The 26,655-nt window shown below is 40.3% G+C and overlaps 1 protein-coding gene across 3 annotated transcripts in view; it reads right to left on the reverse strand.

The window, feature by feature from the left end:
• LOC124622844 (CD2-associated protein-like) overlaps positions 1–26,307 on the reverse strand; it is an 87,800-nt gene extending 61,493 nt beyond the window's left edge. Inside the window, exons 1-6 of one of the 3 annotated variants that reach the window (XM_047148639.1) lie at positions 26,165–26,307; positions 25,857–26,026; positions 25,340–25,394; positions 25,128–25,264; positions 22,171–22,354; positions 5,506–5,622 (exon numbers count right to left, since the gene is read on the reverse strand). In XM_047148639.1, coding sequence (XP_047004595.1) covers positions 5,506–5,622; positions 22,171–22,354; positions 25,128–25,264; positions 25,340–25,394; positions 25,857–26,026; positions 26,165–26,168 — 667 coding nt within the window. In that variant the 5' untranslated portion in view covers positions 26,169–26,307. Of the gene's footprint in view, positions 1–5,505; positions 5,623–22,170; positions 22,355–25,127; positions 25,265–25,339; positions 25,395–25,597; positions 25,810–25,856; positions 26,027–26,164 lie in introns of those variants that run through there. The other 2 variants (XM_047148647.1, XM_047148653.1) reach the window with 2 other exon arrangements.
• Positions 26,308–26,655: the final 348 nt, after the last annotated feature.

Below are 26,655 nucleotides of genomic sequence, written 5' to 3' on the forward strand. Positions count from 1 at the left end.
GACAGCCATATTAGAGGATAGGGGCTGCCAGTGCCAGATTTCAGCTGTATACAATTATAGGTTTGTGAGGCTGGAGGATCCTATTCCACTGTTTCTTCAGAAATGCCAGTAACCTACGGTTGGTCCGCGAGTCAAGACGCAGCAACAACGATACTGTAACTGTTGGATAGTGATATCCAAGGCTTTCTACTAACTAACTTTTTTGAGCATCATTGAAGGGCACCTTTTCCTTCACCTGGATCTCCTGATTGGCTCATTCACCAAGGTACACAGGGCAATCATGGAATACAGTGGCACGGCTGCCAGTGCAGTTGATCAGCGGGGAGAAGTAGATTGGCAATCGCCCTCATAAACTTTCTTGCCACATTTGGCTTTGTTTCTACAGAACATGTGAGTACTGTTATAATACTGGCATTGGTAGCAACGAATTAGCTTTGGTATGTAGGACCTGATAGTAACTTCAGAGCCGGCCTTTATCTTTGATGGGAGTTCTACTCGATCAAACGTTAAGAAAAGGATGCGGATAGGTGCTAATTCTGCATAAACGCTCTTCATAACCTGGTGGAATGCACTGATCAGAAAGATAATATATATCTACCTCAGTCATACCATCAAGAAGCTGGGAGTATATGACACCATGTGAAGAATTCAGTGTTGGATGAGCCTCTTCACAAAGTGGGTAACCGTGGAGGAATGGAGGATCATAGCTTTAAGCAGTTTTTGGGCTTGAAAACCAATGTCTTTCTGAAGAAGCACCATTGCGTCAACAAGTGCAGGACTTTTAGTGCGTCTGCTACTGTATCCACTCTTTTCTAAATGACAAATGGGTTCACTGTAGGAAAGTTCTGACCACCTGTGCACGATGCCACGAGGTAGTGGGTGTAACTAGAAGATCCATCGTGTCTTTGGCCTATTCCATTTATATTTATTAGGCAAAGGTTGCGTTAACAGTGTTGATGTACTCATCATGGGTTAATTCCCCGAGATTGCCAGCATCTCCAATGGCACACTCCTTCCTTCTGGGGCACCACGGAGGGGGAACACCCACCTTAGGTGAGTGTTCACACCTCTGGTCACACCTCCCATACTCCAATACAGGGATAAATCGGCAGTTGTGAAGGTAACAGGTCAGGCAATCACCCCTCCCTGGGCCTGGCCTTCACTGGGGCATATGCGTGCCTCCTACCTGTCGACCAGGGTGCTGAGAGTTACACATTACCCAGTTGCCCGTAAATGTGAAATACATGAGCCGGCCTTCAGGTATGCACAGGCTGGAAGAAAGACGAAAGGAAAGCCCTCAAATGTTGAAGCAGCTGAAGGACAGGATAAGTCAGAACAAGAAAAGAGAGGAAGGCAAAAATGAAATCCACCCAAGTCTTCCAATACTTTCTCAAGTTTCAGTTTCCCAACTGTACGCAGGACATGGTCCCAAAGGGAGGGGAGATAGAATAGTACAAGGATAGACATGCAGAACGGAAAAGGAAAGAGTACTGCAAGTGCAGGGGCCTCGTGTGTGCCAAGGAAGTACTCACTGAAGAGTTGAAAGTCTACTGGTGGATCTGAACTTACCTGCAGCCTGTGTCTTCTTGAAACCACACAAAGACCTTGCTACAATTCACAAAATGAATTTTCCTTGAAATGTTTTACTTGTCGAACAGAAAGTGTGTAGGGATGATTTTGCAGCAGGTGCTGAAGATGACAATGCAGTCATACATTTGAATTACAAGCTTACAGGGACGCTGAAGTGGGCCACAAACTGAAGGACAGTAGTCAGTAAGTGTTGTAAACAATACATACACAGAGGTACTAGCAGTCTAATGGAACACACTGCCTAACATGTTCAGTGTTGTTCATTGCAATGTCATCAACAATTTCACTGAACCTGCCACTCAGTACAAAGTACTTCAAAGCACTGCTAGATTCTAAGACCCACTGGATCTTTTGTTACCTTTGTCCCTCATTGAAAAAATAATTTTTCAGGAAGTTCGGTGAAGAGGAACTGAATGGGATGAGCTCTCACCTCTTGATTTTGGCAAATGAGGCTAACACACACACACACACACACACACACACACACACACACACACACACACACACAGGTTGGTGTCCTCTGAAAACACTGAAGATTATGTACTTTCCAACCTACCAGGGAAAATATAAAGCACAGTCATTTATATATGATGCACAACTTTGAAGCATTACATCAGTCCACTTAGTTTGCAGCAAAAACAGACTCGCTTCCATCAAGAAGATAATTCTTCCACAGCTAGAACTTCTAGCAACATTTCTTGGATCAAGACTACTGCATTATTTCTGTAACACTGCGAGCCACAATACAGGTTGTGCAACTCTGCTGACTAACTCAACTGTAGCCTTAGAATGGATGTAACATGACCCTTATCAATGGAAGACGTTTGTGTGAAATTGTGTTTCAGAAATATCCACCACAGTCGAGATACTGCCCTAGTGCAGAAAACACAGCTGATCTGCTCTCTAGAGGTATCGAAGAAGACAAACTTCAGCACAATACTATATGGTTATGAGGGCCTGCTTGGTTAGCAAAGAACTGAACATAGTAGCCATGATTTATACAGGCAAAAGACCATTAATTACTGGAAAAGAAGAATTTAATAGACCACGGGCTTCAGGGTAAAAACAACACTCCATATTTTAACATTTACATGGTACTGTAACAGCTACAAACTGTTGCAAATCACAGGATGGATACGTCACTTCGAACGGCAATTAATGAAAGGCTGTGAGACATTAGAAGGACTGACAGCATCAGACTTGCACGAACCAAGTTGCACCCTCTGTGCAACAACTTCACTGTACCACAAAATTTTAAGATAGCTCTCTTTAACACTTTTTTGGGTCTTATTCGTCTTGGTGGATGCCTACCGCCGGACTCCGATTTGCCTGCACCACCTTTTAGTAAACAGTATTATCTGAACTGAGAACAGAATTCTGGATTCTTAGAGCTTGACAGGCTACGATACATGTCTACACTACTGCCTAGCTTGCAAGACACTGAAGGCTCACTTCCCTCAACATACAAAGGCTTTGTTACCAGCTGAGTGAGTCTTACCATTAAAACCTTCTCCAGGATGATGTTCGTCCATGCCACATGTGGAGGAAGGTGTGGACACAATATCCTGCATATGAGAAGACATTAAGGTATTAACTGTAGCCTTACAAACCACGAAGGGTCCATAATCTCAGGTATCTTTCAAATGATGATCAATCTAGAAGCTGACCAGGGTGGGGAGCATGTTGTGGGTTGATACTCTGATGATACTGATATCTATAACTTGATATGTGCTGTATACTCCATGATGTACATTCCTTTCGGAAGAAATAAATCAGTGTTATATTTGAATCACACTGTTGTGTACCCATAATACTACTTAAGCTGTGACAGTTTGGACTGCTTTCATAACCGTTATAAGAAATCACACGACAAAGAAAGTCTAAAAAATTGCTTTTGCAATCTTAATGTTGTGGTAAAGAAAATATTTCATGACTGAAAAGAAAGGTTCGGCAATATGATTTGGATTCGGAAAGATTGGCTCTTATCTGGCTGGTGGAAAACCAGAAGTAGGAACAGACAAATGGGCATTATCATTTATAATGACTATGAAGTTATAATAGAGCAGGCTAACAAGATGTGAGCTAACAAACATAGAATTTGACTTTGAAATTAAGTACATAGCAGTAACTGAAATCACAGTACCTGATGCTCTATCTAGGATACCATGTATGTATGTATGTTAAAAACAAGATGGATGGAAGGTATGAAACTGACAAACAAAAGTCTCGTTAATAAAGAGTAAGCACAGAAGTGCATGTGAAAAGAAGCTGAAAACTTACTAACTAGTGCACAGTTTTTCCCCCTTAAGGTGGATTAATATAGAGGAAGAAGACTGGACATCATGCATTCCTGACCAGTAAGGTGGAGAGACTAATAGGGCTCATGCAACTAAATAATGGCCATTTTGCAGTACAAAAGTGTCTTTATCGTCTTAAGAGGGACTACCCTTTCTACAGTCTGGCATCCTATGTGAGTATGAGAATAAGTACTTGTGAACTGTGTCAAGCGACTAAGAGAGTGCTATAAAATACCAAGGATATATGCACCAATTAACCCCTAAGGGAACTGCTGTGACAGTAGCAGTAGACCTGGTGAGACCAATGCCAGATATCATGACAAAAGGTCTGCAGATTTAGGGTCCCAATACTGAAAATGAAAACCAAGCAACATGGAAGAGAATTACTTTTGTAATGAGATGTTTGGTTTGTGGGGTGCTCAACTGCACGGCCATCAGCACCCATACAAAGTCCCAATGTTTACGCAGTCCAATTTTTACACAATCCTATCTAGCCACTGTCATGAATGATGATTAGGATGATGATGATGATGATGATGATGATGATGACAGCACACACATCCAGTCCCTGGGCAGAGAAAATCCCCAACCCAGCAGGGAATCTAATGCAGGACCCCATGCTCCAGAGCAGCAACGCTAGTCACTAGACCACGAGCTGCAATCAACTTTTGAAATGAAAACCTTAGGTCTGTAGTTACCAAAACCGGCAACCACAAGAACTCACTGTAGACGTAACAATGCCTTGGGTGTATTTATAAAGTTTTACTAAAAGAGGACTTTTACACTCATTTATGAAACTGGGCATCCTATGTTGCAAACTGAAGAAAATCTGTCTTGCACATGCAAAATGAGGGTAGGAAATTAGATCAGATCTATGTTGGAACAATTGAAGATTACATAGCATATGTGAAAAATGGATGTATACTTAATGAACAGGTTACAAGAATTGCAACAACATGCTCAAAAATTTTGAGGAATTGTTCTAGTTTTGAAGTCATCTGTTCAGCTACCTTAAATATCAACCACATTTTTGATGTGGGTGCCTTTAGGATCTACTCTATGTGCTCTGATTCAAATTCCTGCTAATTTCTACGGCCGGGAGGGGGGAGTATGTACGTTATCTTCGATCCTTGGTGGAAGTGTGTGATTCCTTGATTAAACACATGAGGTGCTTAATTACGTTGTGATGTGTTATGTCTGGATGCCATTTTCCAGAGGAGGAAGTACATATGAACTGCTATCGCTGAAATACTAACAACACTCGCTGTCAGCATATGTACTGACTTATTCTATTGATGTTCACTACTCATGGGCAAGCTTTTCTTGAAGTACAGACTTATGTGTCACAAATGATTCTGGCACTGAAGGAATGTATTTTCATAATACATGAAAAATTGTGCTTTTTTGTCATGAATGGTTAAGAATACATTTTCACTTTGAAATTTCACATCCATTGTGGATAAAATCAAAACTTATTTGCCGTGTCACTTTTCTACCAATTTCATTCATAGATACTGCAAAGTGTATTGCGAACTGCCTTTTTGAAGTATTTCATTTGATCACTGAAGTTGTTCTCTAAAAGAAGACAAAGAAGAATGATAAACAAATCAGAAATTACCTGGTTTTGGTGGCAGAAGAGGTGAGTCTGTGTCCTGATCTGATCTCCCAGTAGAATCAAGCAGCTGGCTGGAATCCGGACTAGATACAGATGTTGATAGTTCCCCTTCACTTTCACCTATGTTTAGCAAAAATAAATTCCTTTGTAGAGTCACAATCTCATTCCACAAACCTGTATTACGTTTACTTCAAGATTGATCAGATTTCAAATCATTATAAACAAACAATTTGGACATATAAAAGTGCAAGGAAGGTTAAACAATAGTAGACTGTGGTGTTGAGTACAAGAGGATGATACTGTGGTGAAGAATGGAGTGGAGGACAACAAGAAGCACGGAAAGTAAAGAATTTTTTTAGCAGAGTAAAGCTCTGTTGTATGGAGAAATAAAGAGGCAGAAAACAGGCGCTACATTAGTTCACAAAGAGAAACACTGTACGCAGAAATGTATATCTTATGTACACTTCAATAAAGAAATTTGACTTAAAAACATTAGAATTATGAAGAATTAAATTTTGAGAATATATGTTGTTTATGAGAATGCTGTTAGTTTTTGACTCATCTGAATATTCTTGCTATAAACATAGAACCATCATTATTACAGTCACAAAATATTTTATCTAACACTTAAGAGATGTTGATTTGCCTCCTTCCTAAACTCCACAGTCCGCTTATATACAAAGCATCAGTCTTAACAGTAGATTGTAGCTCCCAAAAATCACAGTCTGAAACAAGTTTTCAGATCTGGTGGTTCTGTGATTAATCGTGTTAATTTCCGATTTCCAATTTCAACTTCTTTCAAAGTGTCTTCATGTCTGTGTCATCAACAGAAGATGAAATGTAAAGAGGAATTCAAAACTCATTTAGAACATCAGAAATCCTCATTATGCTCCTTACGTTTTCCATTGCATATTGTTACTGTCATTCACACAGTAAAACGGGGAAAGGTATGTCCTAATAATTCTCTAGATAAAGGGATGTTACATATATGTGATATCAGTGTAAATTGCCCCATCCTGTATAGTAAAATTTTCAACTTATTTCATGTAACATCTCATTTCTCAATACAATGATCTTTCACAATTTGATTACTTACAGCTACCATGTGGTGATAGAAAAAGTAATGACTATCTAAAAATCACGAAGAAAAGAACTGTACATAATTATAAGATACAGTGTCCTGATGGTGTATTTAAGACACCACCTGTTAACAGTTTTGGAGGAAAAGCTGTTGAAAGCCGTTGTATGTTTTGTAAATACATGGTGCTTGTTTATCTACTGGAGTGAATTCCATTATGAACATAAAATGTATGCTACCATGGAGTATGTATATGTAGTCAGAACACACACGATTCCCAGTAGTGACTCATGATGCACAAGTGACAGTGGGGAAAAACTTAGGTACACTTTGCTTGTGAGTAAGATTTATTACACAGTTAATTTACAGAAATAAGAAGAAATGATTGTACTCAGAACTGTGACTATGAATTACCATTCTTACTGGCATTGTAGATTTTTAGAAGGCTTCCAACTCTGTTTCAACAAAATTTGTATCAACAGCCACTGACAAACATAACCTGATCGAACATCTATTAGTGTACTGAAGAATATAATCAACTTCTATGTTGTACTAAACACTGGAACATTTGTGATTGATTCTGTATTTTCAAAATTATTCTCAGCATCTAAAAAATAAGATTTCAGATCCATAAACTGTAAGAGTAAATAATGTTTAGCCAATATATCAACAAGAAAACAGCAAATACCAACAATGAAGTAGTTGCAGTCTAAGAGGAATGTTGGAAAATGAAGAGGGGTTTGTTCTGCAGCTGGTTCATGGGGGTGGTCAGAGGATTTGGAGCATATGCTGTCTGTAGACTACAGGCAAAGCAGCATCCCCTTCATTACCCATTATCAGATGAATTGGAACAACTTAGATACGTCCTAAACCAGAAATTCCATTTATTTCTTTGCCTGGAAATAAGGAACAGGTAACCCACATCTTGCAAAGCAGTATTCTTCCGCACACTCAGTCTAAGAAATTTCCTGGTCCATCCTGACACCACACCTACACCCAACCCCTTGCCACAGGACCATCCACCAATGGAGAACCCAAGTGCAAGACCTAACCTACACACTGTTCCAGACTCTTCATAGGAATATCCTGTACCATCCTATCGCAGGCTGGGTCACCTGTGAAAGCAGTAATGTCATGTAACAGCTCTGCTGTAACTTCTGTAAAGCCGTGCCTCGTTCTCCATAGTGCCTGCCCCACACCAACCTCCAACCTTTCTCATTTCCAATACCGCAGACTGAGTACACCAGTGCACATCCCTGTCTTGCTGCCGCTCTTAACAGATGTAAGTCAGTCATCCCTCCAACACTGCCATTTCTTTTCCCCCCCACTGCCCACTCCACCTGATACAGACATCTTCACTATGGTTCAACTGCAGCTGCAGCAGCGAGCACACGTGCATTTCAGTAGTTAAAGGTATCATCTGAAATCTTAGCAATGTTTTCAGTCTCTTATGAGCCTATGGATGAACCAACGCCTGAACTACACTATGTGATCAAAAGTATCTGGACACTGCCAAAAACATACCTTTCACGTATCAGGTGCATTGTGGTGCCACCTGCTGCCAGGTACTCCATAGCAGCGACCTTAGTAGTAGTTAGACATTGTGAGAGAGCAGAATGGGGTGCTCCGCAGAACTCGCGGACTTTGAACGTGGTCAGGTGACTGGGTGTCACTCGTGTCATACGTCTGTACCCGAGATTTTCACACACCTAAACATTCTTAGGTCCACTGCTTCCAATGTGATAGTGAAGTGGAAACATGAAGGGACATGTACAGCACAAAAGTGTACAGGCCGACCTCATCTGTTGAGTGATGGAGACTGCCAGCAGTTGAAGAGGGTTGTAATGTGTAATAGGCAGACATCTATCCAAACCATCACACAGGAATTCCAAACTTCATCAGAATCCACTGCAAGTACTATGACAGTTAGGCAGGAGGTGAGAAAACTTGGATTTCATGGTCTAGCAGCTGCTCATAAGCCACATATCATGCCGGTAAATGCCGAATGAAGTCTCGCTTGGTGTAAGAAGCGTGAACATTCGATAACTGAAAAGTGGAAAAACATTGTGTGGAGTGATGAATCATGGTACACAATATGGCGATCCAATGGCAGGGTGTGGGTATGGCGAATGCCCAGTGAACGTCATCTGCCAGTGTGTAATGCCAACAGCAAAAGTCTGAGGTAGTGGTGTTATGGTGTGGTCGTATTTTTCATGGACGGGGCTTGCACCCGTTGTTTTGCATGGCAGTATCACAGCGCAGGCCCACATTGATATTTTAAGCACCTTCTTGCTTCCCATTGTTTAAGAGCAATTCGGGGATGGAAATGGCATCTTTCAACACAATTGAGCACCTGTTCATGATGCACGGCCTGCGGCACAGTGGTTACACGACAATATTATCCCTGTAATGGACTGCCCTGCACCGAGTCCTGACCTGAATCCTATATAACACCTTTGGGATGTTTTGTAATGCCAACTTCATGCCTGGCCTCACAGACAGTCATTGATACCTCTCCTCAGTGCAGCACTCCGTGAAGAATGGGCTGCCACTGCCCTAGAAACCTTCCAGCACCTGATTGAACATATGCCTGTGAGAGTGGGAGCTATCATCAAGGCTAAGGGTGGGCAAACACCATACTGAATTGTAGCATTACCGACGGAGGGCGCCACAAACTTAAGTCATTTTCAGCCAGGTGTCCGGATACTTTTGATCACATAGTGTATATGGTGTGATGTTGCCTTTATTCTTTCCATTATTTATATTCCACCAAAGAATTTTCTACCATAAAGAAAAGGTAAGGATAGAGAGACAGAGGAAACAAAAATAGAAAACAAAAGACAGTAATACATAAATGTTGGAGGAAAGTAACAATGAAAGCTATACATTTTAATGTAAAAGTAAAAGGTAAAAACAAAAAGTTGCGTGTTGCACAACGAAACATGGGCAGACAGGGTGAGAGAAGTTAAGAGAAATGGACGATGACAGGAGAGTATCACAAATATACAGCATGTGGATGGAATAAAATGAGCAAATGTTATAGAACAAATTCTTATCTGCATTCTTCCTGTTTAGTTATGTTTGGAGGTAAACTAGGCACAAACATCGTAGCTACTATACTTTACCAGTATATGGAAATGTTCATTCATTCTCACTGTCAACTAAGTGACCCATATAGCAGCTAGAAGTGGGTATCTCATCCCTGAGGCTAGCCTGTAAGCTCGTCACTGTAGCGTCCTATGCATGCAGCCACAAGTTGCAGTAAGAAAGCAGCTGGTGATAGACACCAGGCACATTGATACCTATAGGTCCCACTGAGCCCATGAAACACACTGACAATTGAGTGCCGTTTATCACAGTGCTACAACGATGAAAGAGGATATTCTGTTAAAGTCAACAAACTTACATTCTACTGGACAGGTCTAGAATAAGGTGGGATAGATCCAATTGGGATGATTTCAAGATACTAGTTGTTTAATTGTAATACAAATTTGTGTCATTAAATGGCAAATGAATTATGTGCTGAAGTCAATGTTGTCAGACATTTCTGAAGATTTCCTTGTTCACTTTAACAGCCATCTGAAATGAGAATGTCAAGGTATCTAGTTACTTCATAAAGTTTCTGAAAAGAAGCATGCTAAAATTATGAAAATTGATGAGTTTACACTTATTGTCTTTTAGGTATATCCTGGTTTAATACAAACAGAGAAAACTAAATTGGGAAGGCTTGCGGATATCACCAGATGTTGTAAATTTTTTGTTTGGAGGGGGGTGGGGGAGGAGCTGAAAGTAAATTTTGATATTGGATTTTTAAAAAGGTTTTCTTTCATTTCATCCAAAAATATGAATACTATTTCTTATTTACCAAAGCAATTGACCACCAAGTTTCAGCCTGGGACCACTTGAGGAATAATCAGTGTAACATTTTCGTCACTGCTTTTTCCTTGTGCTCTAGTTTTGAAAAATTTGTTGCATTATTCTGAAGTGGTAAGCAAGAGAAAAACACAGTGAACTGTATTTGACAGAACTAATACTTGTAAATGCTAATTCAGATCGTGACAAAGTGATGCTTTTAGTTGTGTGGAACTCTCTGAAAGTTAGCAGACCTAGAATAAGGCAAGGTAGCCTATCTAAGGAAAATCCATGGCACCTTCATTGTGCTCTGGATCAACCTAGATGGAAGTGCAAAGAATTTTGCCAAGTGTTGCTCCGAAGTTACAAAGTTACAGAAGCCAAATTTATAAACCCTCAGGAAACCAAAGCAATGGATAAATGGTTCCGTGGAAAACCAAAGCTGTTGACGGAAGGTCTGCAATTCAAATTACGAAATGACTGGAATGAACTACAAAAGAAAACCAGTGGGCTACATTCTGTGGCAAAGAGTGTGATGCCAAGCATTATTTGTATGCAACAACTTAAAAAATGTTCAGTAAGCCTTCATGAAGTAACTTAGAAACATTGACTATGATTGTAGCATGCAAAAATTTTGCTTCTAGGCATGCATGAGAAGTATGGCATTTTCTGATACTGTACTGTTTGTAAGCAAAAGGGGAAGAAAATGCGAAGATCAAAAGAACTTAGGCATACAGGAAACCATTCACCAAATAGCAGAAGTATTGAGTCATCGACTAGCACATATAAAAGAGAGAGAGAGAGAGAGAGAGAGAGAGAGAGAGAGAGAGAGAGAGTGTGTGTGAGTGTGAGTGTGAGTGTGTGTGTGTGTGTGTGTGTGTGTGTGTGTGTGTGTGTGTACACGCGCGCATGCACATGTGTGTATGCTCTCATTACAGGATTTCTCTGAGAACTAGATAGTTTCCAGTCTTTTCTGTGTTCCTGTCAATGTCTCAACACTTCTACTATTCGGCAAGTGGTCTCATTTACTCCTGAATTATTTACTTTCTACTGGAACTTTACTTACCATATCAAAGATCAAAGTATTATGACAGTGGAGTGTATTAATTAAACATGTACGACAGTGGCACATATTCATTAAACATGTATGACAGTGAAATGTATTCATTAAATGTGTACTTATCACACCTTACCTACTTCCCATTCCCTATGAACATGCCTGTGTTGCCTTGCTCACAAGCTCTTGCCATGAGTTACTCGCCATTCCACTCCTGAGCAGCTGCCAAGGTCACAATTAATGAGCGAGTCACATGTACATGCTCACCCCCTCTAACAGTAACACACAAAGCTGAACAGTTGTTGCATAACAACTGTTATGTCTATAAAATTAGTTTTATGTCACGTGGAGTAAGTCATGGGAGATGTGTGAATGTGCGAGGTTCATCAGTAGCTGTATACCCAAGGACACAAACGACAAGGCACTGAAATAAGTTGAAAAGGGACAAAAGATTTGTGTAGATAGTTGGGTGACAGTAACTTGCCATGTAGTAAGAAAAGTGAGCATTGTGATCCCTCTGATGCAGAAGAAGTTGCTCGATGCAAACAAGGTTAGGAAATTTTTTTTGTGCCAAGGGTTACCTATCTTGAAACTGATTGCCTGGTATAATGTAGGTTGGAAGCCTGGTTTAAGCTAGAACATGAACTAACATCACAAAAAGGCACAAATCTAAATTTACATTTGTGCAAAATACTGCCAGCAGAAAATTTTATAAATGATACTGCCGGTACTGATTTGTGTATTTTGCATTACATTATATCATATCACAACAGAATATATCTGTTTTTATGGAAACTACACACAGTGAATGCCTTTTCAAAATCGAAGTCATTGTGAGATGGTCTTTCAATAGTAATCATCAGAAGTTTGCTCTTTCCAAAGAAAGACAATATCTGATTTCTTTTCTTATATCGTTCAAGAAACAAAGCCCTCGCTCGCAGTCAAATGTGTACAGGAGAATACCAGTGGCGTATTCTATGATTAAATCCGTAAGAGGACTTTCTTCACTCATCTCACGAACACTAATGGTTCTACCAGCTCTTTGAAATTCATGCCATTCTGTTTGATGTTCAATGCCATCTTAAACAATGCCCATTCCAACAACAGTTCATTTAAATTTACAGCTGTCGGTGAATTAATAAGTGCATATATTTCTGTGATTTGCTAACTGCAACATTTGACATTTTTAGGATACAATATATTTTATACTACTAACTTATCTAAATCCCCTTGTTTCTCATTTAAATTTTTAAGCAAGTTATCTAAGAATATGCAAAGCTGGATGGCTGGATGAGGATTTGAACAACTGACCTCCCAAATGCATTTCCACTGTCTTCCTACTATGTCATCTCACTTTGTATCTAAAGAGATATGGGCCTCACATGTGACAGGTTGTAGGGTGGGAGGCTGTTTCAAAACAATGGCTCCCAACTTCAGGTAACTACCCTCTGAGAGGTAAAATGAAATATTCTGATAGGGTAGGAACAATAAGGGTTCTACTGAGTTTCAATCATAAAACTAAAATACTTTTAAATCATTGTAATTTTTTTTCAAACGTTATCATAAATGTGTGACACGATGTACTGGAGGTTATAGATCCCCACATAGTCCATTCACTACACATGTTCTTCATGCTTTGTACTGAGCATCTATGGCAGTGGAAGTGTGACATACCTAACAAATACTCAATATCTCATGAAAATGAGAGATATCTGGAGAGTGTCAGCTGCTATAGTCCCTGCTTCAGACAAAAAATCTATAGGTATCATCCAACAGAGAGAAATTGGTTGTATTATTGTTTATTCCACCATCACCACCACCATGAGAAAACATGTGCTCTGTCATAAGAAACTGGACACACAGCAACGTCACTTATGTCTTAGCAACCAAAAAATGCACTATGTATGTTTTCTTTTGGCCATGACAACTTGCATTTATGGGCTGATAGTGAGTTGTGTGGCTTCTCACTTATTTATCTAACTTTTTGAAGACTGCAGTAAGTGTGTTTTATTTATCTATCACCACACTTACATAAATGTTTGTATAAACAGAACAGTATTCACTGCCAACTGACCAGTCACTATAATGGTATATAATAATCATAACGTAACTGTAGCTCTCCAATGTCCATCCCATGTGGTGTGTTTTACTGTTCTTGAGTTGGCCATAGCGCAGCTTTGATTACTGCAGCGGCAGTTTTTGCACCTCAGCTATTGCCCGTATCTGTCACACTTGAGGATGGTTTAAAGATGGGCACTTGCGTCCGAAACTAGTCATCATCAAGAAATAAAAAAGATACTTCCCAATGCAACTTATGATAGAGCTACAACCATTTATTTCAATTGTAAGACACATTGTGGACCTATTTTTCACCTGCAGCATGCTTTAAGTTTATTGCATAGCTGTGTCATGGAGCCATGCTGATGGGGATGGTACCCCAAACTTTAGTTTACCCCATTCTCCTTTTTATGATGGTACAACCCACTTGCACCTGGCAACAGACGCAAGTGACAAGTTTTCAGTTAAACAGGCAGCACTGGAGACTGAAGTTGAGTCTCCAGCGTATGGATACAGAGGTCAGAGATTATGTCATAGGACCCACTGGTGAGTTTAAAGCGTGCACACAGAGCTCATATTTGATCTCTAGCTAATATGTGACTGCATCCAGGGGTAACTGTCTGGAAAGGTTAGGAACCACTGTTTTAAATGGAAGGGCAGCAGAAGGCATTAGAATGCAGGTGAATATCTGTGAAATTGGGAAGAGATTTAGAAAACTGTTAGATACAACACATGTTCAGAAAATCATGTGTACTGTAACCATAAGAGGCTGAGGTTTTCTTTGAGGTTTAACAAACTGGTAGGTAGAGGTGGATCCCCGGGCCAGAGTGAGCATCGCAAGAACACAGTAGAATGTAAACTCGTTTTGTGGTGTCCAGCTGTGTGAAAGCTGTCGGTAAGAAATTCCAGAAAGTGAGAGCCATTTGCTGTGATTCACTCTTTATTTGCAGAAGGAATAATACCTAACAAATTTTTTTGTGAATTGAAGTAGTTTATGGTAAAGGTGTTATCACCAGAAAGAGTGCATAAGTGGTGTAGGGAATTTTCTGAAAGCAGAACAACTCTTAAGACTAACAGATGAATGGATCACCTTTCACTTTGACTTACAAGTTGGTGCAAGAAATTGAGGAATTGGATCATGAAGATTGTTGACTGACAGTGCTTGAAATTCCTGTGATGTTTCCAGTTATCCAGAACTCTATTATAGAAGATGCTCATAGAAAAGCTGAGATACTGAAAACTATGCACAAGATGGGTCCCAAAATAGCTGACAGTGCAGCACATGAAAAATCAGGTCAATAGTACCTGCAGGTTTCTTAAGCGACTTGAATTTGAAGGCAAGGAGTTTCTGAGCCCTATTGTCACTGGAGATGAGACATTGGTGGCTCGTTATATGCCGAAGTTAGAAGACAGTTGTCACACCAATTCCAATCTGCCGAAAAATTCAAAACCACAAATTCTGGCAAAGAAATCATGGTCTCAAGTGTTCTCAACACAAAACAATATTGTGAGACCCTTAAAAAAAATTCTACAGGAGCATGCAAAACAAACCAAGGGGAATGCTGATGACAGGCACATGCTTCTTACACAAAAACGCCTCCTTATACAGCCATGACCACCAAGGCACTCTGTTTACTCATTTGGTTGGGACGTTTGAACCCAGTTTCTCCCCACCCATGTACTCTCCTGACTTGGTAGGTTCAGTTTATCATCTTTTCACCTTCCTGAAGGTACACATGAGCGGAATTAAATTTTAAACTAACAAGCAGGCACAGAAAAATTCTGAAGGTAGGTGGAGGGGGGGGGGGGGGGGGGGAGCTGTCAGCAGAGTTCTTGAAGGAGGACACAGATAAGCTTGTGCCACGGCCCACCATATGCACTGAACTAGATGGTAATTACGTGCAAAAATAATCAACAACCGTATCAGCAAATTCTTGTAATTTTTTCCAAGTACACTTTTTCTAAAAAAGTATGAGAATCTAGTACATTTACTTTCTTAACATGTCTTGTATATCAGATATACTATTAAGTTCAAATTGATGAAAATAATACCAGTGTACTGGAACACTACAAGCAACTGGTAATCTACTGACTGTAGGAAAGTTTAAGATTCCTGAAACAAAACCAGCACTTACACCAACATTTACTGTGTGTCATCTGGAGCATTTCCCAAACCAGAGCTCCCTTTAATGCCATCTACAATTTCCTATCTCTTTACATTAATCATTTTCTTCCTCACTTATAGTCGTTTCATTTCATAATGGCAGATGGTTGATCTGAATATGCTTCAATCAAATATGCGCCCAGAATATGAAACACTGCACCATTTTGCTCAGTAATCAATGGTACAAACAACTGTGGAGTTCATGAGAATTGTCAACAAAAAATCATTATTGAGCTGTATCATCATGTGCAGAGAGCAAAATGTGCCTTGCCTATGAACAATATGTTAGGCGCATGGAGATTTTTGAACAAAATAATTTATTGGTTTCCTACATTTGCTCATTTTGTCCTTTGGATCAGATTATTTTGTATGGGAGAATCTAAAATTTCTGGTGCACCAATTTTCCCATTCTTTGACAAGAAATTCCAATAAAATCTTGTATGTTTCCATGAAGAGCATTCTGAATAGTCCATTAACTTTTGGGTGTGCAGCCACGCAGATAAAATTTCATCCACAGGTATTATTAGCTAATCTAATCTCTGTAGCTTCCTTGAAGACAAATTCCCAAAATGAAGAGGTGGATGTTAAAATCTTCACATCACTGTGGTTCATGGAACGCCTTGTATCAACACAATGTTCAGCCACAGCTGAGTTGTCTAGCTGTGATAAGCGTGTGTATCTTCGATGCTCCAAACATCTCTTATGAATGGTGCGTGTTGTTTGACCTATGTACAACTTCTCACAATTTCTGCAAGGAACCTGATACACACCTGCTTTACGAAGCAGTAAGTCATCCTTTACAGAGCTGAGTAAAGCTGCAATCTTCGTGGGGGGCCAAAGATAATCTTAACAGTGTTTCTCAAAAATACAGCCTCTCCTCGAGGAAAGAGCACCCATATAGGGCAAAAACACACTTGATCTAAAGGAGTTACTATCTTCTTCCCCATCAAATACCTGTATTCTAGGTTTTGCATGGAATGCTCTATGAATTTGTTGCAGAGAAAATCCATTTGCTTTAAAAATGCTCTTGAGAAATGTGAGGTCTTCTTGCAAATTATCTTTATTGGATATACAGTGCACACTATGCGCTAAAGTCTCAAGGACACCTATGTTCTGTGAAGGGTGATGGCAGGCACTGGCATGATGATATAGATTTGTGTGTGTTGGTTTCAGACATAAGGCATGTCCTAATGTGTCATCACCTTTACAGCCAACAACAACATCCAAAATGGGGAGGCACCCTTTTTCTATTTCCATAGTAAATTTGATGCCAGCATGGATAGAATTCAAATGCTCAAGAAATCGATGTAATTCATCCATCCTGTTTGGCCATACCACAAATGTGTCATCCATATACCTTCAGAAGACCATTGGTTTAAATCTTGCCGAGTCCAGTGCCTTGTCCTCGAAGTCTTCCATGAATAAATTAGCTACCAGAGGGGAGCGGGGGCTTCCCATAGCAAAGCCATCAACATGCTGATAAAATTCACAATTAAACTGAAAATAAGATGATAAAAGCACGTGTTCAAATGAGGCCATAATGTTCTTATCAAAATGTTGACTGATAAGAGATAAAAAGTCCTTTACATCTCTACATCTACATCATACTCCACAAGCCACCTAATGGTGTGTGGTGGAGGGTACTTTCAGTACCACTATCTGATCCCTCCAACCCTGTTTCACTCGCGACTAGTGTATGAGAAGAATTATTGTTGGTAAGCCTCTGTATTGGCTCCAATTTCTCAAATTTTCTCCCAGTGGTCAATATGCGAGACGTATGTGGGGGGAAGTAATATGTTGTCTGACTCCTTCCGAGAAGTGCTGTCCCAAAATTTCAGTAGTAAATCTCTCCGTGATGCACAATGTGTATCTTTTAACGTCTGCCAGTGGAGTTTGTTCAGCATCTCTGTAACGCTCTCTCGCCAGCTAAATGATCCTGTGATGAAACGCACCGCTCTTCATTGGATCTTCTCTATCAGTTATACCTGATAGGGATCCCAGATAGATGAACAATACTCAAGAATCGGGAAAACAATTGTCTAATAAGCCACTTATTTCGTGGATGAGTTCATTTCCTTAAGATTCTTCCGATGAATCTGAATCTGTTGTCTGCTTTTCCAACTATGCTTTATTTGGTCATTCCATTTAAGAACGCCTAGATATTTTACGGCAGATGTTGTCTCCAGCTGTTTGTCATCAAAAGTATAGCTGTACAGTAGTGGATTTCTTTTCCTATGAATTCACAATATGTTACATTTATTTACGTTCAGGGTCAACTGCCATAGTCTGCACCATTCATCAATTCTCTGCAGGTCACTCTGCAAATTCTACCCATCTTCTGGCGTTGCTACCTTGATATAAACAACTGCATCATCTGTGAATAGCCTTAAAGAGCATCCAACACTTTCTACTAGATCATTTATACACTCCTGGAAACGGAAAAAAGAACACATTGACACCGGTGTGTCAGACCCACCATACTTGCTCCGGACACTGCGAGAGGGCTGTACAAGCAATGATCACACGCACGGCACAGTGGACACACCAGGAACCGCGGTGTTGGCCGTCGAATGGCGCTAGCTGCGCAGCATTTGTGCACCGCCGCCATCAGTGTCAGCCAGTTTGCCGTGGCATACGGAGCTCCATCGCAGTCTTTAACACTGGTAGCATGCCGCAACAGCGTGGACGTGAACCGTATGTGCAGTTGACGGACTTTGAGCGAGGGCATATAGTGGGCACGCGGGAGGCCGGGTGGACGTACTGCCGAATTGCTCAACACGTGGGGCGTGAGGTCTCCACAGTACATCGATGTTGTCGCCAGTGGTCGGCGGAAGGTGCACGTGCCCGTCGACCTGGGACCGGACCGCAGCGACGCACGGATGCACGCCAAGACCGTAGGATCCTACGCAGTGCCGTAGGGGACCGCACCGCCACTTCCCAGCAAATTAGGGACACTGTTGCTCCTGGGGTATCGGCGAGGACCATTCGCAACCGTCTCCATGAAGCTCGGCTACGGTCCCGCACACCGTTAGGCCGCCCTCCGCTCATGCCCCAACATCGTGCAGCCCGCCTCCAGTGGTGTCGCGACAGGCGTGAATGGAGGCACGAATGGAGACGTGTCGTCTTCAGCGATGAGAGTCGCTTCTGCCTTGGTGCCAATGATGGTCGTATGCGTGTTTGGCGCCGTGCAGGTGAGCGCCACAATCAGGACTGCATACGACCGAGGCACACAGGGCCAACACCCGGCATCATGGTGTGGGGAGCGATCTCCTACACTGGCCGTACACCACTGGTGATCGTCGAGGGGACACTGAATAGTGCACGGTACATCCAAACCGTCATCGAACCCATCGTTCTACCATTCCTAGACCGGCAAGGGAACTTGCTGTTCCAACAGGACACTGCACGTCCGCATGTATCCCGTGCCACCCAACGTGCTCTAGAAGGTGTAAGTCAACTACCCTGGCCAGCAAGATCTCCGGATCTGTCCCCCATTGAGCATGTTTGGGACTGGATGAAGCGTCGTCTCACGCGGTCTGCACGTCCAGCACGAACGCTGGTCCAACTGAGGCGCCAGGTGGAAATGGCATGGCAAGCCGTTCCACAGGACTACATCCAGCATCTCTACGATCGTCTCCATGGGAGAATAGCAGCCTGCATTGCTGCGAAAGGTGGATATACACTGTACTAGTGCCGACATTGTGCATGCTCTGTTGCCTGTGGTTCTGTCAGTGTGATCATGTAATGTATCTGACCCCAGGAATGTGTCAATAAAGTTTCCCCTTCCTGGGACAATGAATTCACGGTGTTCTTATTTCAATTTCCAGGAGTGTATATATTGTGGACAGCAACAGTCCTATCACACTTCCCTGTGGTACTCCAGATATTACCTTTACATCTATTGATTTAGTTCCTTTAAGACCAAGAAAGTTTTGAATTGAATCACAGGTCTGCTCCAATACTCCATAAGCTCATATTTTTTTCATTAAACGGCAATGTGGGACAATGTCAAATGCCATACTGAAATCAAGGAACATGGCACCAGCCTGAGCGCTATTTTGCACTGCGCTGTGGATCTCATGGAGGAACAGAGGGAGCTGAGTTGGCAAGATCTCTGTCTGTGGAATCCATGTTGATTTTTATGGAGGAGCTGTTCATTTTCCACCAGCATCATAAACTAAAGGCTTTGCCTTGTCGATTTAGCCACGATCCTCTCTCCATTGTCATCCTCTTCAATTCATCTTACGATTTTATCCCCATACCTTCTTTGATGTTATTAAAATAAATTGCTCTTGGCCTGTCTCTTGGTTTTTTCCCCTAAAACTTTTCCTTCGAATACATTCTTTAGGAACTGGTTGTGTCTTGTTATGTGCCTTATCATTTTTGATTTTCTTCTTCCTATATAATTTAGCAGCGTTTTGTTCTCATTCACTTCTCTTAAGACCTGTTCATTACTTTTTCTATCTACCCAGCATTTTCCAAGAACGTCGTAATTCTTGAGCATAAAACATGTTCCATAATTCTACAAGACATTGACACCAACACTATAGGTCTATATCTGTCTTACAGCCTTCCTTAAAACAGGAATGACCTGCACTTCTTTTCCAGTCTTTAGGTACCTTTTGTTGCTCAAGCGATCTACGATAAATTCCTACTCGAAGTGGAGCAAGTTCTTTCGCATAATTATAGAATCTTATAGGTATCTCATCTAGACCTGAAGCCTTTCCACTACTAAGTGATTGTAGCTGCTTTAAAGGAAGCTTGGTGTATAATGATACAACGTAAAACTAACAAGCACATTCGTACTATTTAGCCTGTCATTGCTAAGTCTCTGAATAAAATCCATAGAATTATGAATGCGGTGACTACATTTTCCTATCAGTGGTTTTAATAAGGAAGCTAAATATTTGGCAGAAAAATACGTTTGTGAACCTATATGGATGCTCTTTCCTCAAAGATAGGTCGTATTCTTGAGAAACACTGTGTTGAGGTGATCTTCCGACCCCCTATCCCCCCCCCCCCCCCAAAGATTGCGGCTTTACTCTGCTCTGTGAAGGATGATTTACTGCTTCATAAAGCGGCTGTGTATCACATTCCTTGTGGAAATTCTGAGAAGTTGTACATAGGCCAAACAACACGCACCGTTCATGAGATGTGTGGAGCATTGAAGATACACACGCTTAACACAGCCAGACAAGTCAGCTGTGGCCGAACATTGTGTGGATACAGGTCATTCCATGAATGACAGTGATGTGAATATTTTAACATCCAGCTCTGTTTTGGGAATCTGTCTTCAAGGAAGCTATAGAGATTAGATTAGCTAATAATTTAATAAATAGAGATAACAGTTTTAATTTGGACAAAGTATGGAATCCGGCTCTTGGGGTAATTAAACTGCAGAGAAGTCATAATGTCACTGCCACCAATCATACATCAATAGTGAATCTAATGTCTGTAAGCCTTCGCCACAGGCAGCACATGTGTAAGCGTATTTCTTTGCCACTGACCAGCATCGGTGACCGGCACGTGCAGTAGCAGTGGAGCGTATAAGGCCATGCTTGGCATCTTGTCATCAGTCTTGTTACTCACTCTGAGGATGGCCAGATGATAAGCAGCCAAAATATCGGTGGAGGAAATGTTATTTGCGTGGATGTACTCCCGAAATTTAATGGACTATTCATTACGCCGCGAGAAGTTGAAAATGCTGTATTCTGAATGTTGTGTATTTGACTTCCTCACTATTATTTGGTGTTCAAATGGTCTGTAGTCAGCAAGACTGTTTTTGTTTTAATGTTAATTCAGTGGTTTCCATTTGCAGAATGTAATTCAATGTTTTCGATTTCTTGAGTTTTCTGCAATGACTTTTCCTGAGGAGGCTGACTAAGTCAAGTAGGTCTATATATGGAATATTCTGTGTGACCCACAAAGATGGTTATTGTTCAACATTTCAACCCTGCTCGTCCACCTGAAGCCATTATCAGTAGAAAGAAGCTAATTACCTAGCAGACACCCAACACCATAGCTGTATTTTTAAATAAAAAAATAAAAAAACCTGCCCTCTGGATCAGGGATCCACCAAATGTGGGAGTTAATTCAGTAGCACTCTGAATTTTGTACTTTTGGATTACCCTCTATCCTTTTCAATTCTTTAGATTTTCAAAAGTTGGGTGTTACTAACATTGCATTGCAGTTTTTTTTTTTGAGGTAGAAGGTAAGGGATAGGTGCTATCTTGTTGTGCCTGATTTAGCCTTTAGCAGAGAGTGACAAAATTGCTAAATTCCCAATTAGCATCACATCCTGCAAAAGCTTACTGTCTTTTTCAGATGAAGAAACCTCACTCTAATTTCAAAAGCTAATCTGTATCTGATTTTCTGTTTACATTTGTGTGATGAAGCTTTTTTCCTATCCAAACTTGACAACAATTATCTAACCTTTTGAAACAATATGCAAATACATACTCGCTTCTTCTCTATGAGCTGGTTTCATCTCGTGCGGCAATGAAGCTGTAGTTGTTGCTGTCGTCGTAGACCCACTTGCTGTTGTAGCTGTTGGTGGTGATGCAGTGCTCGCACTAATATATGGGCTGCTGGTAACAGTCTTTTCCTCTATTTCAGCTACAAAATTTGATGGGAATACTCCTACCTGAAATATTGAAGTTATATATAATTAAAAACTAACTGCTACTGAAATGAAAGTCATTTGATACATACATTGTTTTCTCTCTTGTTTTCCTCCACAAAGCCCACTCTGCATTGTGCACTACTCAATAGACCACAATTAAAATGTAACAAGTAAGAACAAAGTACTCCAATAAAAATCAGGACTTTAAGATGCATATCCACTAATATTTGTAGAACTTAATGACAGTTACATAAATGAGCTGAAAATGAGTTCTACACTTTATCATGCACTAAAAACCAATGCTCACAACTAGTTATTGCCCCAGGTAATTACATAGTAGTTATCTATTTTCACTGGAAGACAAAGACCATGATTATCATAAAACTGAAATGTCATAACATATAGTAGAAACCCTTCTCATAAACACACAATTTATGAGTGGCACAAATGTATATTTGAGAGCCACTGGTACACATGACACAGGAAATTGTCAGGTGGTTCATGCCCAGCAGATGGGGACAGAGAGAGAGAGAGAGAGAGAGAGAGAGAGAGAGAGAGAGAGAGAGAGCTTCATATACTATCCTACAAAGTGAGGCAATTCGCATCTCTCGAACTGGGCATTTTCCAGGCAACTTTTTAGTGTGTACTCAGAAAATGTTTGCATCTTACAGCATGCAGATTCACAATTTCACAAGAAATTATAAACACACCTTAGGTAGAAACAAGGATTTTACCCTAAATGATGAGTCAACTTTCCACTTGTATGTTTCACCACCACTGGACTGTAGCAATGAATAACTTCATCTGTTTTTCAACCATATGTGCTACAGTGAGAAAAAAGAAAAAAGCCTTAGGCAACAGTTAAGTTTAAAGATCTTTCCACTTTCTGCAGATTAGTATATCCTAAGATGTAAAATATTTTTTATCCCACAAACTGACAAGGAAGGTCAAGAATGGGACACTGTCACATTACCCTAAAAAAATCTACAATTTGCTCATGTACACACTTTCAAGTTGGTGGATAGGTAAAGTTGGGCCACTGCAAGGTCACACCATTTTCCAGATGTGGTATCTATGTTTTTACTTCTGAGAATCAAATAAATATGAAGTTTTTAAAATACCCTGACCAAGCTTTCTGACCCCGAACAAGAATCTGTACAACAGTTTAAGACATTTCAAGCATGTTGCAATCAGTTTGGCAAAAAATTTAATTCAAGTAAAATGTCTGGAGGTTTAGCAAGTAAGTTACACTGTCTCTGAAGAACATACCTGACTAAAAATTTACTTGTGTTGTTAAAAATTAAAATCACACCCCACCAGAACAAGTTCAGAGCTGTAACAGTGAATGTGTATAGTACTTTTAAGTTCTACATTTTAATTCAAGTATACTAATCAAAAGTGCATTTGTTTGATAAGCAAGCTGAACAGAACCACTGATAATACAGCTACATTGTTTCAGTAATAACAAAATAATGGAAACAAGTAAGCAACTGTACAACTGTCAGACTTGAATATAGTGTCAAAGTAGGACATACTCCTTTTCCCGGCACCAGTACGGAAATTCAAATTTTTAAGACTGCCTTAACTGTATGTTTTAACTGCCTCATTCCTTCTTAGTGTACCTTCTAATTAGCTTACCATTCTTCTTGTCCGCCCGTCTTATTCAGCTGTTTAATAGGTCAACAGCAATACATGTCTCAATAGTAACATTTATGGCCTATTCAACAAACAGAACATTTCTTTTCTGTGACCCCTGTTCCTTTCTTACATACAAATCAGTTACAGTATTTTGCTTTTTGTACTCAAGCCGCAAAGCACTTTTGAGTGCAACAGGGCTCCCAATAAAATACAAATAGCTTAAGCATAATGCCAAACAATAGAAGAGACAAATATGAAGTAGGTTTCCGTATTTATATTTCAAAAATAAAACTGTAGAATGAGGGTTTTTGTCATCTTCCCTCTTCCCAAATCCACTCCATCACAGTTAACTGCGTGTGAACATTTCTTCTCTGTCAGCCCCACGTTAATCTACACTCCCAGGGGGGGGGGGGGGGGGATTGGTACACATTCAATCATGCATTTAATTTCTGCATTAATGTAATTATTTCATAGTTAGTCTACAGTATTTGTGTTGGGTCTATTTTGTTCTATTAACTGTGTGTTCCAATTTTGGATTATTATTGCAGTCGTTTTCAGCGTGTTTTTCCCATCTGAAGAATACATTTTACAAATACAGACAGTGTAAACACAAAATATGAGTTCTCCATTGTCCATCTTTAAAAATCCGTATTTTTGAGGATTTTTACCAAAAATTCTAAAATCCAGGAACTTGTTTCATAGCATAGCTGCTTCTTGTTAAGAGCTTTCCTGTTTGTTCCCAGGAAGAGTTGGTCAACATTTGAACAACGGTCTTCACTTTCTTGGTACATACAATAATTCCCACTCTTTGTGGTGATTTCAAAAAGTGATATTACTGTTGTTTCAATTCCAAACACTCCACTACTTACAACCCTCTTAACTCTCTCAACAACTCTAGGACAATGCGGATTTGGCACTGGTTATAGGCAGATCAGTCTCTGTTGAGAAAACTATTATACCTATATGATAATGCTCAGAGTGTAATATTCATCCCACCTAAAAAAATATGCTCAGAAAAATAATGCTATAATGCTCATCATCTTGTTTTTAGATTTACCTACAGTTCAGTGCTTCCTCTTATAAACAAGTTGGTAAGGTCTGAAGCAACAAAGGAAACAGATTCATGCTTTGTAATCAGTATACACAATCTACTCACCCTATCTCGAAGTCTTCCTTTCCACCAGCCTTCTTCAACTTCTGTAATGACATGGATAATATCATCAACCTGTAATTCCAACTCATCTTCGTTGACAGGAGCATAGCTGAAAAGGACCTTGCACTTTCTTCCCCTAACTGGAACAAATTGAAAAATATTATACCTTGCCTATCCAGGAAATAGTGGAATTTTTGTGTTACATTAAATCTTACCTGGCCTCAAAGCGACATCATTTGACATTCTGCTGTCAGGTGGCTCTGAAACAACCTGAAATAAATATTTCATGTAAATGTTGTTAAACACATACAGTTCTTATTCTGCAGTTTATGATAGTATTTCAGTAACAGAAAGAGACTAATAATAACTGTCACTATGTATCATTGGCACCCATGTTAAGCATAGTGCAGTATGTCTCAAATGCTATCAAAAGTGTGAAGTGTGCTACTTCTTGTTAGTTGGTTGATGCGTACACTGTATGTTTGTTTACAACAACATAACCTGTTTCTCACAGCAGATATTTAAATATACTTTGTCCACAAAACACTACATGTTAGTATCAGGAAATACATCTCCCATAATTTCACAGTTATAAGCTGAGCTAATTCGTTTTAAAGTCACACTTTTGCTGAAGACTATCACTTGCTGCTTTAAGTTCCACTGGACAGCGCACAGTCAGTAAAACAGAACAGTGATTGTCATAAATAAATTATTTTGCACATGCTTCCCAACCTTGACGAAATTGTCAGGAAACATTCCTCTCTTGTTTCCTAAAGTGCCCTCCCACCATCCTCCTGGTTGTGTTTTGATGTTGGTAATAACATCACCTTTCCTCAGCGTCAGTTCATCGGGCTCCTGAGCCACGTAGTCAAATTCGACGACTGCTTCTATTCTTGATGTTCCTAAAAAAAGTTAAAACAGTATCTTCTACTCTTCATTGCGTTTAGTTTAGCATCCACTCTCTGATGCCATCCTTATCGCTTAAGATAACAGCAACATATATATCAGTGATGTGTAACTTATCTATCGATTGTACTAACCCATTTTGACGCATATAAATTACTGGCGGGAAATCCTCTTTAAACGTTCCATGTAGGTGCGACAAGACTACATCACACCTGACACGACGGCCCTGCCCAAATGATATCATACGTAAACAAGTGTGCCATATTCACAACACACAGTGTCCACCAAAGAATATAGCATGAAGACTACCGAGTGAAGTTGCCCTCACTGGAGGCTCTGTGAAATGATGTGTTTTGACTTTCCTGCGCTGAGTCGCGGATCCCGTTGTCATGGTAACGATTACATTGCAGTGACACTGGAAGAGGTACTCATTGGGTTCATGGGAACTGCTTCTCTCGTGCAGATCACTGCACCGCAGATCCATTGCACAGTAAAAGATTGAAAACGCAATTATTTTTCCGGGTACGACCTCGATTTAATTAAGACAAAAATAAAAAAAAAATGTATCAGAGATTCTTTAGCGCTACGCTATCGAAAGACATATTGTCGTCAGTCATTTATCACA

This window comes from Schistocerca americana, chromosome 1 (genome assembly GCF_021461395.2).
Source record: "Schistocerca americana isolate TAMUIC-IGC-003095 chromosome 1, iqSchAmer2.1, whole genome shotgun sequence".
NCBI lineage: Eukaryota > Metazoa > Arthropoda > Insecta > Orthoptera > Acrididae > Schistocerca > Schistocerca americana.